At 41.6% G+C, this 13,742-nt stretch overlaps 1 protein-coding gene across 1 annotated transcript in view; it reads left to right on the top strand.

Annotated features, from left to right (window-relative positions):
- The first annotated feature begins 4,244 nt into the window (after positions 1–4,244).
- clstn1 (calsyntenin 1) overlaps positions 4,245–13,742 on the top strand; it is a 30,760-nt gene continuing 21,262 nt past the window's right edge. Inside the window, exon 1 of the mRNA XM_061074734.1 lies at positions 4,245–4,483. Coding sequence (XP_060930717.1) covers positions 4,402–4,483 — 82 coding nt within the window. The 5' untranslated portion in view covers positions 4,245–4,401. The remainder of the gene's footprint in view (positions 4,484–13,742) is intronic.

The raw sequence follows: 13,742 nt of genomic DNA on the forward strand, positions 1-13,742 counted from the left end.
CTGTCGACTTGGACACTGGAATTTTATTGGAGGAGGATTGGAGGACAAAAGTGAAAATGACTCCATGACTAAATACTGACCTTGTATTAACATGTGTTTTTTGTGATCCGGTCTCAAGTTGACAGCTCTTAGTACAGATGTGAACGCACTCAGATCGGATAAAGATGCGAACATGCAAGGCCACATGTGGAGGTGGTCACATGTGTCCACATTCTTTGTTCGGTGTGAACATAAATCTGTCCTCGGCCACACAGGTCCTTCATATGTGGCCCAGGACGGATTCGCATTCACACTGCTGATCTACATCCGATCTGAATGCACTCAGAGCTGTCCACTTGGGATCGGAATACAAAAACAACATGTTAACACCAGGTTTGTACGGGGCCATAGAATGGTGACAAAAACACTCATTAACTCCTTTTGCTGTTTACAAATAAAACAGCACATTACACATTATAAAGCACTAAGTGAATACCGATAAGTCTGTATTTACAGCTGACAACAAGCCATCAGCAGTCGTGGTAACCCTGAAGAGCGAGTGGGCAAGTGGGCACTCCTTAAAGGAAGTAACACCTTTCCGCTCATTCGTCGATCTCTCACACCTTTACACTAAAACCTCCTACTGCCTGTCATTGTGCCCCAGAGGAATGATGATGGCCTTTCTATGTCTCTTCCCAGAGGGCTGCACAGCAGTGAGGGAGGGGGAGCGTCCATGTGTTGCCAGACTGGAGACAAACAGGCATTGTGCTTCGGCTCTGCTGCTGCCCTGATGCCCATAGACTGTCCCTGTTTATAGACCCAGCACTTAATTGTGGCCTCACACAACTATGTCCTTTCTGTGCTGCTTCTTTGTGATAATTGCCACGATTGAGACAGCGCAGAGTTCTAATGGTTGCTCTTCATTCTTTTAACACATACAAGGGCAGTGCCCGTTCTCCACTTGCCTGCTCTCCTGGCCTGTGTTAATACTTGGGAGCTTCATCTGAATTATTCCTTAGTGAGTCTTCCTTTAAACAGTTCTACACTTTACTGTCACTTTTTTTTATGGTTTGTCTGCTGGATGTTGTGTACAGAGCTTTTTAGTACAGGCTGCAGAGTGAAGTTAGAAAGTCATCCTACCTGGTTTATCTGCAATTAAGGTTTTAAGTCTTATGTTTCTTATTAAAGTGAAACTGATTTTGATATATTACTGTTCAAGAGTTCAGTTCATTTATAAGTGTGACTGAAATTACTTAACTGCTGTTATTTGTTTAATCTATAGCATGTCAACTATTTCAGAGGTCTGTTAAACAAGCGACTAATCACTTAAAATGTGATTCTGTGAATGTTGTTATGTCACGCCACAGACTGAAGGCACTTTTCATTAATATTTGAATAAAATTGAATTTATAGTTACTTCAAATCTTACCAAATCTTACACAGCACTATCTCAGCCAATTTACGATAGACATGCCAAGTGTGAAACCGATTAGGTGAACGGTTTGCGTGATGCACGATCCACATACATATGGAGAGACAGACAATTGGAATTAATAGGTAGGTTTACTTTTCTGCAGTTTTTCAAAAGTGTATTTATTTGACTAAAATGTTGAATATGTGTCACTGCTGTGGTACCAGTATAACACTCATAATAAAGTCTCCTGTTTACTTTCTATCATCAACATGATTTTTCCCATTATGGAGCCTTGACCTTTTTTATTTTGTAAAAAAACAGATTGTCTGAATTTGCATAAGTAGCCGCCATGATGCAAAGTGAAAAATAAAGGGATTTAGATGGAAGTACTTCTCTGATTGCATCGCCTCCTCTTCTCCTCAGGGGTGCTATGTATATCTCAGGGTGTTGATTAGACAGCAGCCCCCCCACCCACATTTGCAATTCAAGGCCACATTGCCATGATGCACTTGCTGTTGTGCGGCTGTTCTGCAGGGCAAGGATAGATTAACTCCGAAATTATTGACATGATCTTTTGTTTTTTTTACCAATCAGTGCAGGTGGAATAAGCTTAAAATTAAAGCATGGATGTAATTCAGTTTTTAAATGAAGTATTGGTTTAAGGATTAAACTAATTTTAGATTCTCTGGCACATCCCCTTTCACTGTTTATAGTTTTGTCACAAGTCGTGTTGTCCAATAACCATTGCAGGGGTTGTGTGGCCGGGGCCCCGGGGCAGTGTGCTCCATGGGCGACAACTCCATTATTATGAACGTGTGTATAAAACCCTTTGAGATACATGAAGGGCCCTCATATCGCAAACATCTCATTTCTGGCTTACAACAACTGATGACAGTCTGTGTGACTCAGGGGTAGAACAACTTTACAATTAAATTGCAAATGTGTTTTCAGGTGCGCAGACCCCCCGATGGTCCCTGTTGGCCCCTGGGCTTCAGTGTTGTGTTTAAACGACTCCTGCACCTGACATCATCGTGGTCTCTACTATCCTCACAAGCCCCTTTGTGGCACCAGCAGGCATCTGGACCCCGCCCACAGTCTTAGTTTAGCCGTCTGTGCTAAACTAGCTGCATGCTCCCACAATAACAGTACTGACGTCACTGACCATCGTTAGGCACATGGTGCCTTCAGGTTCTCCTCATACAACCCGATTTCTGAGAACTTTACGCTATGGAGACAATTCTAACTGGCGAGGAATGGAAAGAGACAAGGTTAACATAAGTGGATTTCTTGTGGGTTGGTTTTACATATAAGAACACAGACATAGATTTGCAGTGGCATGAAGAGACACATCAAACACATGTATAGTACAGGTTTGATCTGATTTAGTCAGGGATATAAAAATGAAGTCCTGGACTTTCCTTCATAATTATACCTGGTGTTTTCAGATTACATCACATACACAGGAAGTTTTAGACAAGAGTTATTTCAAATGTGAATACTTTTGAAATGTATACTATGCACCTGCATCAAAACAAAATGCAGCACACCTTGTTGTGAGTTCACAAGTTCAAACCACCCTGTCTGTGGGGATTGAGGTAACTGTTTGTGGACATTTCTTCTCAGATGTGTTTTAGAAAAGTTTACTTTGTGTACATAAGCACAAAAGATCAACAGTGAATGAAACCCTTTTAAATACACATGTTTATTTTTCATCGACAGAACATGACTACAATTATGTGTAAACTGAATTAATTTACAGTCTGAGGAGGGAAATGGAATAATGGTTTGGAATTGGAGAAAACAAAGCTTGGATCAAAATGGAAAGCTACATTTTCAAAGTAAACATATGCTGCTGGGCCTTGATTAGCCTACTGATTTCCCCCCGTCTTTGTGTAAAATGTAGAGTTTTTCTTAGCTTGAATACCAATGTAGTCCAAGATTTGCTGCATGATAATTATACTGGACATAATTAAAGTATTTTGACCCCACAGCTTTTAAAAACTGTGCCTCGTGTCCAGGAAGAAAATTAGCCTTGATTACCTTTGCCTGGGACGTAATGTTTTCATCTGTGATTGTTTGTTAGTTGGCAGGATCACACAAAAGTCACGGGACAGATTACCATGAAACTTGGAAGGATGCGGGATGGGTCAAGGAAGATTTTCTTGTTCATCTTTCTTTTGCATTGAGAGAGCGTTTTTAAACATTTTCATTGATATTAATTGATGGGTCCTGATGAAAAAATCAGACATGATTAAAGGGACTGGTTTTTGTGGTAGGTAATTTGGTGTAAATCCAAATAAATCCTGATCTGGTCTGGCCTTGTCGGATGTATGCACTCTACTGAGTGCAATTCCACCTTTGCTTCCGTGAGGAACTTTTTCTCACAATTTGATTTGGTTTAGGTTCTTTTGTTGGCTTGTTTTGTGTTCCCAATGTGTTCCCAAAAAATGACCCTTTTCCTCTTTATTCTTGTTAACATGTGTGTGTGTGGGTGTAATATTCTCATAATAACCCTTATGTCTTTCTCTTTCCTTTTTCTTTCCTTGCACAGCGTGTATAAATATGTATTTGTGCTCAATTATTCCTGGTATATATGTTTATTTCAATAAAGGTGATTTGGTGGATAGCTATTACATAAACACCTGTCTCAGGGGAAGCAGCTCTACACAACATGAAAGATGAGTGTGTGTGTGTGTGTGTGTGTGTGTGTGTGTGTGTGTGTGTGTGTGTGTGTGTGTGTGCGTGTGCGTGTCACAGCCAGTGCACCCTGGATGTTGTACGACGGTCCGTGAACGCGTCGCGCTGCACACCAGGAGCAGCGCTGATTGAGCAGCAGATCGGCGGCGGTGACGACGGCCATCTTAGAGCTACCGCGGTAACACACACTCATCTTCTGCTGGATTGTATTCTCCTGCTCAGAGACACGCTGCGCCTGACTGACGGGGGAAGAAGAAGAAGAAGGAGAAGCAGAAGCCTCTTACTTCACAGCGGTTGAACTCCACGTCGGGATGCGCTTCCGAGGGAATACACGATTTGCCTCCGCTATCGGACTGGTCCTCGGACTATTATGTGCGGCGGAAGCAGCCAAAGGTAACTAAGCTGGGATTTGTGTCCCGTTGTGTGAGTGTGTGTGTGGGACATGTCCTCTCGGTCTCTAGCGGTTCTCCAGACGGCGGAGGAGGGAGGGAGAGGCGTGAGGCAGCCGGGCGCTGCGGTCCGGAGAGAACCTGCTCGGGGATGGTCCGCAGCCTCTCAGCCTCGCAGCCGCAGGGCAGGGATGGAGGCATCCCGCCGGCAGCAGCAGCAAGTGCATCCCGCGATGCTGCGGCCGTGTGAACCTTTAAAGCCCCCCCCCACAACCACGTAGAACACTCTAAACACATATTCCACCTATGTGTTAATATAGCATCCTAATAAAGGGGGGCTACTGTGGAGATAACATCAAGGCCACGGAACGACCCCCTCCTGTCATCCGCATCCAGTCTATTTTTAGATCGCTCGTTTCTCGTCGCTTCTTATTTCTTAAAATTCATCCTCGGCACCTTCTACCTGGTTCATGATCATCACACTTTTTCTTTTTAACTTGCGCATGTTTGGAAATCAAACGGTAATTATCTGAATTGATGGCGAGTGATGATGTGTTTATAAACCCCCCCCCCCCCCCCATTTTAGATCCAGTGCCATCAGGGCTGGCAGGTTTATTCTTCGATCACAAGGCCTGATGCTGTGGTCGCACCGGGATGGAGCTCGGTCGGCTACGCATTGCAGATCCTCTTCGCATGCTCCTGTTCTGTCGGCGGACTCAAAAATTCATGTGGTGTGATTACACACTGAAGTAAAAAAAATTATAAAAATCTATAACTACGTCTGGGCCCAATCAGGATCACATACATAATTGATTCACAAATATATCCTTTTTATTCAAGAGATAGAAATGCATTTGTACTCTTCATTTGCAATGTCACCCATGGACACACTGAGGAGGAACATGCCCTTATCTGCAGCAGGGTGGTCCACCTCCCTCCTCACAGCGGCTGCCTGCACAACACATGAAGCCATCCTTCACTGCATGAATTTACACACCCAAACTCCACCGACTCCCCAGTGTGATCTTCCTGTGTTCCAGGGTGTGTAAAGGTGCATGTTAGTCACTAGCCATATCAGCATGTCTGGGCAGTTCCCAATGCCGGAGGATTGTGTGTGTTGCTTTATTTTACATGTTACACCCAGTTTATGCCCCATGAACAGTATCAAGACCATGGTTCCATAAATGTCGGCACAGGGGCTTTTAATACAGCCTTATTTTTTCCCCGTTGCCATGTCAAGCAGCTGAGCATGCCCAGCACCATGAGTCTGCCAGTACACCAGTAACTTCATTACCTTTTTCATAAATCAAAAGGAAAAGGCCTCCAGCAGTTGGTCCTGGGTAGTGTGGAAATGTGTTTTATGTGTGTGTTTGCAAAGTTCACCTGCTGGCTCTCCTGCTCTTATCAGCAAAGGGAGGCCTGTGAAATCACCATCTTGGCGAGGGCTTATCTTTTATTAACCAAAGGTCACTCGTGTATTTCATGAGCCACCTCTTGTCACCTGCAGGCCGGCTAATGCGTTTTCATTGCTTGTTGTGGATTTCTTCCTGTTATAACAGACACCTTTAAGCCAACAACAGGGCAAACTCTCTGGTATTCTATCCTTAGCGGTTCTTGGTCCCAAAGCCTCTAGTTTAGATCACTGCAAATGATTGGACGCTACAACCAACCCTCAGCAGACCTTGAAGGACCAGTGGGGGAAAAACACGTTTTGTTACACATCAAACTTCTTGCAGCTACCCTTTGATTCATTATACTACCAGCAAGGACATGCCAGTGTGAGGGCCACTGAGGCAAACACAGATGGCTTGTGGGAGGTCTATTGAAACGTAATCACATTTTAGTTGTGTGCTGTCCACTTCTGTTTAATGATTTTTTATATTTTTAATCGAAACTACACATTTTGGTGTTTGTCACTTGGTTTGAACCTCATGTCCACGTGATCCGTGTCTTATTCTGTGACCACGAGCAGCTGCTGCGTGTCCCTGTGTTGGAGGGTTGAATGTTCGGTCTGCTGAGGTGCATGAGCCAGACAAAAGAAAAGCTGGCGGATTGGAAGTTTCTTGGCTCATTCATGATCGAATTAAGTAATTGTAGTTGAACAAATTGGATGGCTGGCTTCGTGCGGTGCTGAGTTAACATATGCGCAGTCCTCACATGGCTAGGATGAAGTACATATTACAGGTCAGGTGTTTCCTCCCAGGCCTCCTCTCATCCTGCAATAGTCGGAGGAGCCTGCCATTGATTTACTTAAAATTTCATATAGGTTAATGCTAGTGTAATGTATTGAGGTCAATATATTTATTTTTGAAGTCTAATTAATTGTCTGGATGCTCATTCCTGATCACTTAATTATTCAGTTTAACCCATTGTAAAGTCTAATGAGTTAAGACATGCAGGGAAATATTGTACACATGGTCTTTATTCATACAAAGATGCTCTATATCATATTTATTTTACTCCAAAAATGTATTCAATAATTGTGAATTTGGTATCAGATCATTTTTCTGTTAAATCAGCTAATTCATACATGTCTTCATAAATGTCTTCATAAGCTTTTCTACCCTTACACGTAGTCATCTGCACTGTCACTCTATAAACAACATTGACATCAGCATTCAAAGCCATTATAAATTGAAACCTTTGGTTGGACTTCTGAAACTATTCCAAAATGTGGATGCACACAGATGACAACGACTGCATTGTTTGAATCTCCCCTGCAGCTCTAGTTATGCTGTTGTATTCCATCATCCAGCATCAGTTTACAGACTTGTTTAGACTCAGAAATAATAAATATTAACTGGGGGGTGGTTATTGACTGATAATGTGATGACATCTTTCACTCAGGTCTTTATCAGCTGGTTAAACAAATAGTAAAATGTCAGCTGTTGTCAATGTGTCACTCGACGTGGTTTTGATTGATGGGACTGAATTTATTTGATGTTTAGTGATCTGCTCCGCATATCAGTCCTTGGACGCAGATGTGACTACAAAGACCTCTGTGAGCACACATCTTTGCTGAAGCAGCACAAATAAGTGCAACTTTAATCTTGATGGGCTGATGGCAGCCATGACTTTTAAAGAATACGTAGATCCTTCATTTGGACTTTATGGATTTGTATTAGGGTGAATTTTAGGTCAGACTGACCTAGTTATGGCCATTAATTTTATTACAAACTACAAGAAAAAGTTCTCAGTGTCTGCAGGATCAGAATTGCCAACAAGACATTGGCAGATATTGGAATGACAGACATCAGGTTAACTTTTTATCAGGCTCAGCCAAGTATTTATTCAAAGTTAGATGAGCTGATAAAATGTGTAGGGGGAATGGATAAAATGGAGGTAAATTAGTCAACACACAAATGAGACAAATACTCATAGTTTTGTTCCATGCAGGGAATCTGATGAGGGAATATACCTCTTAACATCACGGTACGTTCTTGGCGATCGTTAAAAGGGTCTTGTAAATGGCAGCATGGTGGCGCTGTTCACAGTTAAACCTTATCACTTACTCATTGGGTAATGGACAAAGGTTGAACCAAATTTCACTTAAATATGTTTTTTATTTGTTGAGACACCGTGTGTCAAACCGCCTGGACTGAGGTAAAGAGGGAACCATGCATTCTTATTTAAGTGAGCTTTAAAATTGTTTACTATTTCCGTGAACTATGATTAGATATATTACATTTACCCTTAATTGCCCAAAATAACAGTTTGCTTGCCCTAGATGGAGGCCCTGTTCCTACAAGTTAACTGTTACATATTTGCAATATTTATTCAGACATTCTGCAGAGGAACAAAAGGGCTTTTGGACCCAGACTTTGGGGTCGGGATCTTGACTAAATACGTCACAATGTGTTCACTGTTCACAGGATCGTGTCTCAAGCCCCTCAAGAATGTGTGTATGAGATAATCCTCAGAAAGCGCTAAGTTGTTGAAGTATTTCGATTTTGTAATTTGCCACTTGCTGGAAAGTCAGGCCATGAGAATTCTAGAACTGAATTGGGTCGGTGGTGACTTTCCTATCGGCGGTGCCTTCACTCGCTGAATGGAGTCAGTGAACTGTCAAGAATGGGTCATTCAGTTGTGAATATTAAGTTGTGCCAAATGACTGGGAATTTGTGTCAGCTAACAAGAACGGAGTTTAAATTTGCATGAATCTGTAGTGTTTATGTTTAACATTAGAACTGCAGAGCAAAGGGTCAGGGGTTATGTTTTATAGAATGAGAAGAATTAGTTAAAAATCAGTTTTGACTTTTATATCTGGTGAAGATAATAGGCCACACAAATATATGAGAAATATAATTTTCCTTGTCAGTCTTAAATGGAATGCCTCAATGCTGAAAGTGATTTGTGTTTATCTCATTGTGTTATTTTTGGATTCAGAACTATAATAAAATGTACAGGTTGTAATTCCACCCATATCTGCTGCTTATGCGGCTGTGCTACCTCCTCCCTTGAGTCCCATTGCCTCCAGCTGAAAAATTGCAACTGGAGTTATTCACAATTGGGCGTGTTAACATTAAGCTCCATGGGAAGCAGGTAACCAGAGAGCACATTACCTGGTTTAACTCAGCTACACCGGAGCGCCTGTTCAGAGCTGTTGCCGTCTCACTCTCACTTCTTCACTCTCACTGGCCCTTTTGTGTCGCTCGCACAGAGAGGGGATTGAGTTGCATTCAAGGCCTCTGCGGCTCCCTACCCCCTCCTTGTGCAGGGCTACGGCCATCCAGGGTGTGTTCAGTCTCTGCGTTGAAGACAAACAAATGTTGTTGCCTGGCAGGGAAACTGAGAGACTCTCCTGTGTGAGCCGGGTGTTTGGGGAGTGAGGGGCCCTTGAGGTCTGGGCTTCATTTAAGAGACTTCAAGGCTTCCTAGAACAGTCCACAGTCTGTGATTGTGGTGACTTGTGTCAACAAGCTCAGGAGCTTGTAAGGCAAGAAAAACAGAGAAGTGTGCCCACAGTTTCAGACTGTGAGCAGATTGTCCATTGATAATTCTTGGTCCATAGAGTTAAGAGTCACCAGGATAAATGAATCCAGTGCTTGACTCAGATCTGCATGCATTGCACACCTGCGCCTATTCAGCTGCTGTATCTGTGCCACTGGTGGATATTTCTGTCCGACTTCAGTAAAGCCGTTATCAGACATGACCTGCGGGTAAAGACCGGAAAATTGGGTCTGGACTTAACCCGGACTTTGCCTTTCACACATGCACAATGCAGCGGGAGGATCTTTGCACAGACGTGTTCCAAATCCTCCGCATTATTCAGGTGAGAGGTGGTGCAACTGGGTGCAGCAGGCAAAGGCAGGAAGTAACGCATTAACTCCGCTGTGGAGAGCACTCGATTTTCTTGAAGACACACAGACACCAGTGAGAGCTCTTATCTCCATAAACTCTCTTGACACATTTGCCAATGTCTGTTGGTGTTGGAAACGTCATCCACATCATCTGTAAGCACACACCTGTCTGCCAGGAGAACCATGCTTCTGGAAAATACAGATTTATTGGATAGTTAAATAAATCAGTCCGTATCTGGAATTGTCTGGTGCTCACATACTCTGAGGCAGTTTCTGCAAGTGGTATGTTTGGCTTCTTCCTCTGTATTTGTTTTTAAGTTTAACCGGATCAAATGTTTAAATCTTCTTCCTGGGACCACCTCAAGCTCTGATTATCACAGAGCACAGACACTCTCTTCTCTTCTGTTCAGTGTACTGCTGCAGCTGATGGGACAAATATGAATATCAACCTGGCAACAGAGAGGCTTTATTTAGTCTCCAGCAATATTAAGACAGACTGAACACTCTGCTTGAGGACCACACTACCACTTATGTTGCCTGTGATTGTCATGTTTGGCTAATTTATTCATAATAATTAGGGCTGCCACTAACGACTATTTTTCTATCGATTAATCGGACGACTATTTTATCGATTAGTCGATTAATCTAAACGACTAATTTTCCTCCAAAAAAATTTAATTGGCCATTTGTTTCAGTTAATTTTATTTTGACAACAAACTGTATGTCATCGTATAATGCAGCACAAAACAAAATGTAAACAAAGACTCAAATATTAAAGTGCAAAACTGTAGGTTTAAACTAGCAACTCCAACGTGATAAAAAATAAATAAAAAAGAGGGCATATAAGTTAAGTCAGCAGTGCAACTCAAAAAGATATCAAAGTTTCTATTTAACCCCTTATCAAAATTAAAAAGTTAGGTCTGGATATTAAACAAAGTGCAACAAGTTTAAAGTATAAGAAACAATGGTGTCCAGCTCAAAATCCGACTCAAACGTCAGTTAGACATGTGTGTTGTAATGTAAGAATGTCAGCACATCCACATGTTCTGGACTCAGTCTAGCGGACCGCTAGTAGTTTAACTATATATGTTTTGCTCAGTGTTCAACCAGACTTATTATGGAGTGTAGTAGAGCTTCACATTTGCATGTAATCAAAGAAGATGAAGGCTTGCAGGTTCAAATGTAAAATATGAGTCAATGAAACAGCGCCTCACAAGGCTTCTCAGGCACTGACACCTGGCTGCAACATTATCATTACACAACAAGCATTTAGAGATTCATAAGCATTATCAGGCTTTAAATTATTTTGCAGACCAATCATCTGCTGCAGTGATGCTGCTGCAATCTGGACAGCTGTGGTGGTTTCCTCTGCTTCTCCCAGGGTGAGCAGTAGCCTGTGAACACTCATCACATATTGGTGAAGTGTAGGAGAGGCAGAATGATTATATTCCTCCTACATGAAGACGAGACATCACAGCAGTGGTATGGAGGGAGAGCGCATGTACAGGTGTCCTATTGAACATCAGGATTACCACAGGCCATTGTATCCCTTACATTCTCGCAGGAAGCATTTCATCACGGTTAATAGGTCAAACTGTGTAGCTGAGGCTTCAATAAAAGAGCTAGGCAACCATAAAGGGGCTTTGTCTTTGTGTCCATGTGAATGGTCAATATGTTTCCCCGTTCTGTGGAAGTCATGAAAGAATCAGCGATGGCATCCCACTGTTCAATAGGTGCCTGCACATACAATATGTGAATCCTCAAAGATTGCCTTGAAGTTTGATATTGTTGTTGTTGGACTGTTGTTTCTATTTGAGATGGTGCTGAGCTGAGAAGAAGCTTATTGGGCCTTTACAAGACCATTATTGTTTTGTGGTTTAATTAGTTGAAAGGAAAGCTCAAAAGTTGCAGTGGTGATAACAACTAACAACAAATGGCTTCTCATCAGAGACGGCTAATCTTGTTGCTGAAAATGGTGCATCGTCCTCTGCACCTTAAAGATCAGGAAAGTGCCTGTGATTCATTTAACGGGGGATAGCTGCTAGCTATTTGTTCTCACTGTAATATTGCAATGTTATTGATCCAATAATGGTCTTGACTGTTGCATTGAGGCCTGAAACTCCAGTTATCGATCATGACTCCAAGCAGGACTGCAGCTAACAGTACTTTTCATCATTGTTTTCTGTCAGTTTGTAAAATGTCTTAAACAGTGACAAATGCCTGTTATATTTCCTGAGAACCCCAGTTGACGTCTTTGAATGTCTAGTTTTGTCAACAGCTAGAGTTAAGAGTCATGTCTGAAAAAGAAAAACAACAAATTGTCGTATTTTGAAGATGAGCAAATGTTTGGTACCTTTTAAAACAATGACTACACGATATGATAAATGCACATTCATACATGAGTATTCGGTACATCTAACTTAATTGTATTTTTGTTCAACCACCACATGTTTAATGTGTAAAATATATAGCTCAGTATCATGGTTCCATCACCCTAATGCAAATCTGGATCACTTCAGAATCATTAAAGCCCTATTATCATCTCCAATAAATGCATATATTTCCCTTGTAATCCCTGGAACAAACCAGGTGCCTATGCAACAACAACAACAAAACACCAGGAACATCTGGTTCAAAGATCGACGGTACGGGTGTCAGAGACACAGAGCAGATCAGGGAAGTTGGCTTGACCTGGCATTGCACAGTTTGGCTCAGACATCGACACAGGGTACTTTATCCATGTCCACTGGTGTCAGAAGACGGCTGTGTTTCAGCTCCCCTCCCTCTCTAAAACTGCTCCTGTCCCCCTGAGTTCTCCTCCTTAGCATAATTTGCACATTCTTTAAGTGGATTAGCCAGTCATCATTACTCATGTCACAGATCAGGTTTTAAATTGTTTGGTATGTGATACAGCATATAGGAGAGTTTATTTTTGTGGCAACTGCTGCAATACAAGCACTTTGTTTTGTGTTTTAGAAACTTCTTTTTTTTTTGGTTAGATAAAAATTATTTACTTTGGCAGAGGATGACACTGCAGGGGTAATATCTTATTTATCAAGAGAGCAATATCAGCCCATTATATGTGTATTTATATCCTAACTCATCTAATATTTATATTGAAATGATTTATTTTGCTACAAATACAATGGAGGGTCACTTAGTCCATGTTTCTCCCCAAACTTACCCTACAATGTTTGGATGCATGTGGAATGATCTACATGTTTTTGTAATTGACTCCTTAGCTTTGTTATTTATTTATTTTTGCAATTTTTGCCCTTATCTGTTCACTTTTCTCTAATATGTCTGCACTTAAGCAAAAAAAGGACACATTAAATGATATTAATGAGCAACCATCCTTTCTGTTTTTTCCCTAATGGTAGTTTGCAATGACAGATTGACTTATTGTTTGTCTTTTTTCTTTCTTGTTTTCAGGCTTATATTCATTCAAGGTAATGTGCATTCAGTGGTTGCAGCATGTGCCTCATGTCAATCTGGCCTTAAATGTTACCAGATAACTCTAAGAACATAATGTTAATTTACATTTGATACAACACAAGCACATCTGCTTCTCAAGCCTTTTCTGCTGTAGGTCAAGGATCTCATGATCAGTTTAATGTTGATCATTATTCATTAGAAAGAGTCGCATGTTATTCTTGAATTATCCTCTGTGATCTGAGCCATGGGCTGAGTCTGCAGGTTATAATTAAGACTATAGTGATTATGCATTGCATTAGGAGAAGTGGTTTTATAATTTAGTACGATAAAGAAAATGTCAGTTTTCCATATGAAACACTTTCAGAACTGCAGCAGCAGCAGGCCCCCTCTCAGACTGCTTCACTTCAAAGCCTGTCTCCTTATCTCGTTCCATCCTAAATCCTAAAGCGGCCTTTCCTGAAGACAACAAACTCGTGCCTCAATTACAGTGCAAAGTCTTCCCTTTATAATCGTATTTAACAAAATCAC

This window comes from Limanda limanda, chromosome 7 (genome assembly GCF_963576545.1).
Source record: "Limanda limanda chromosome 7, fLimLim1.1, whole genome shotgun sequence".
Taxonomy (NCBI): Eukaryota; Metazoa; Chordata; class Actinopteri; order Pleuronectiformes; family Pleuronectidae; genus Limanda; species Limanda limanda.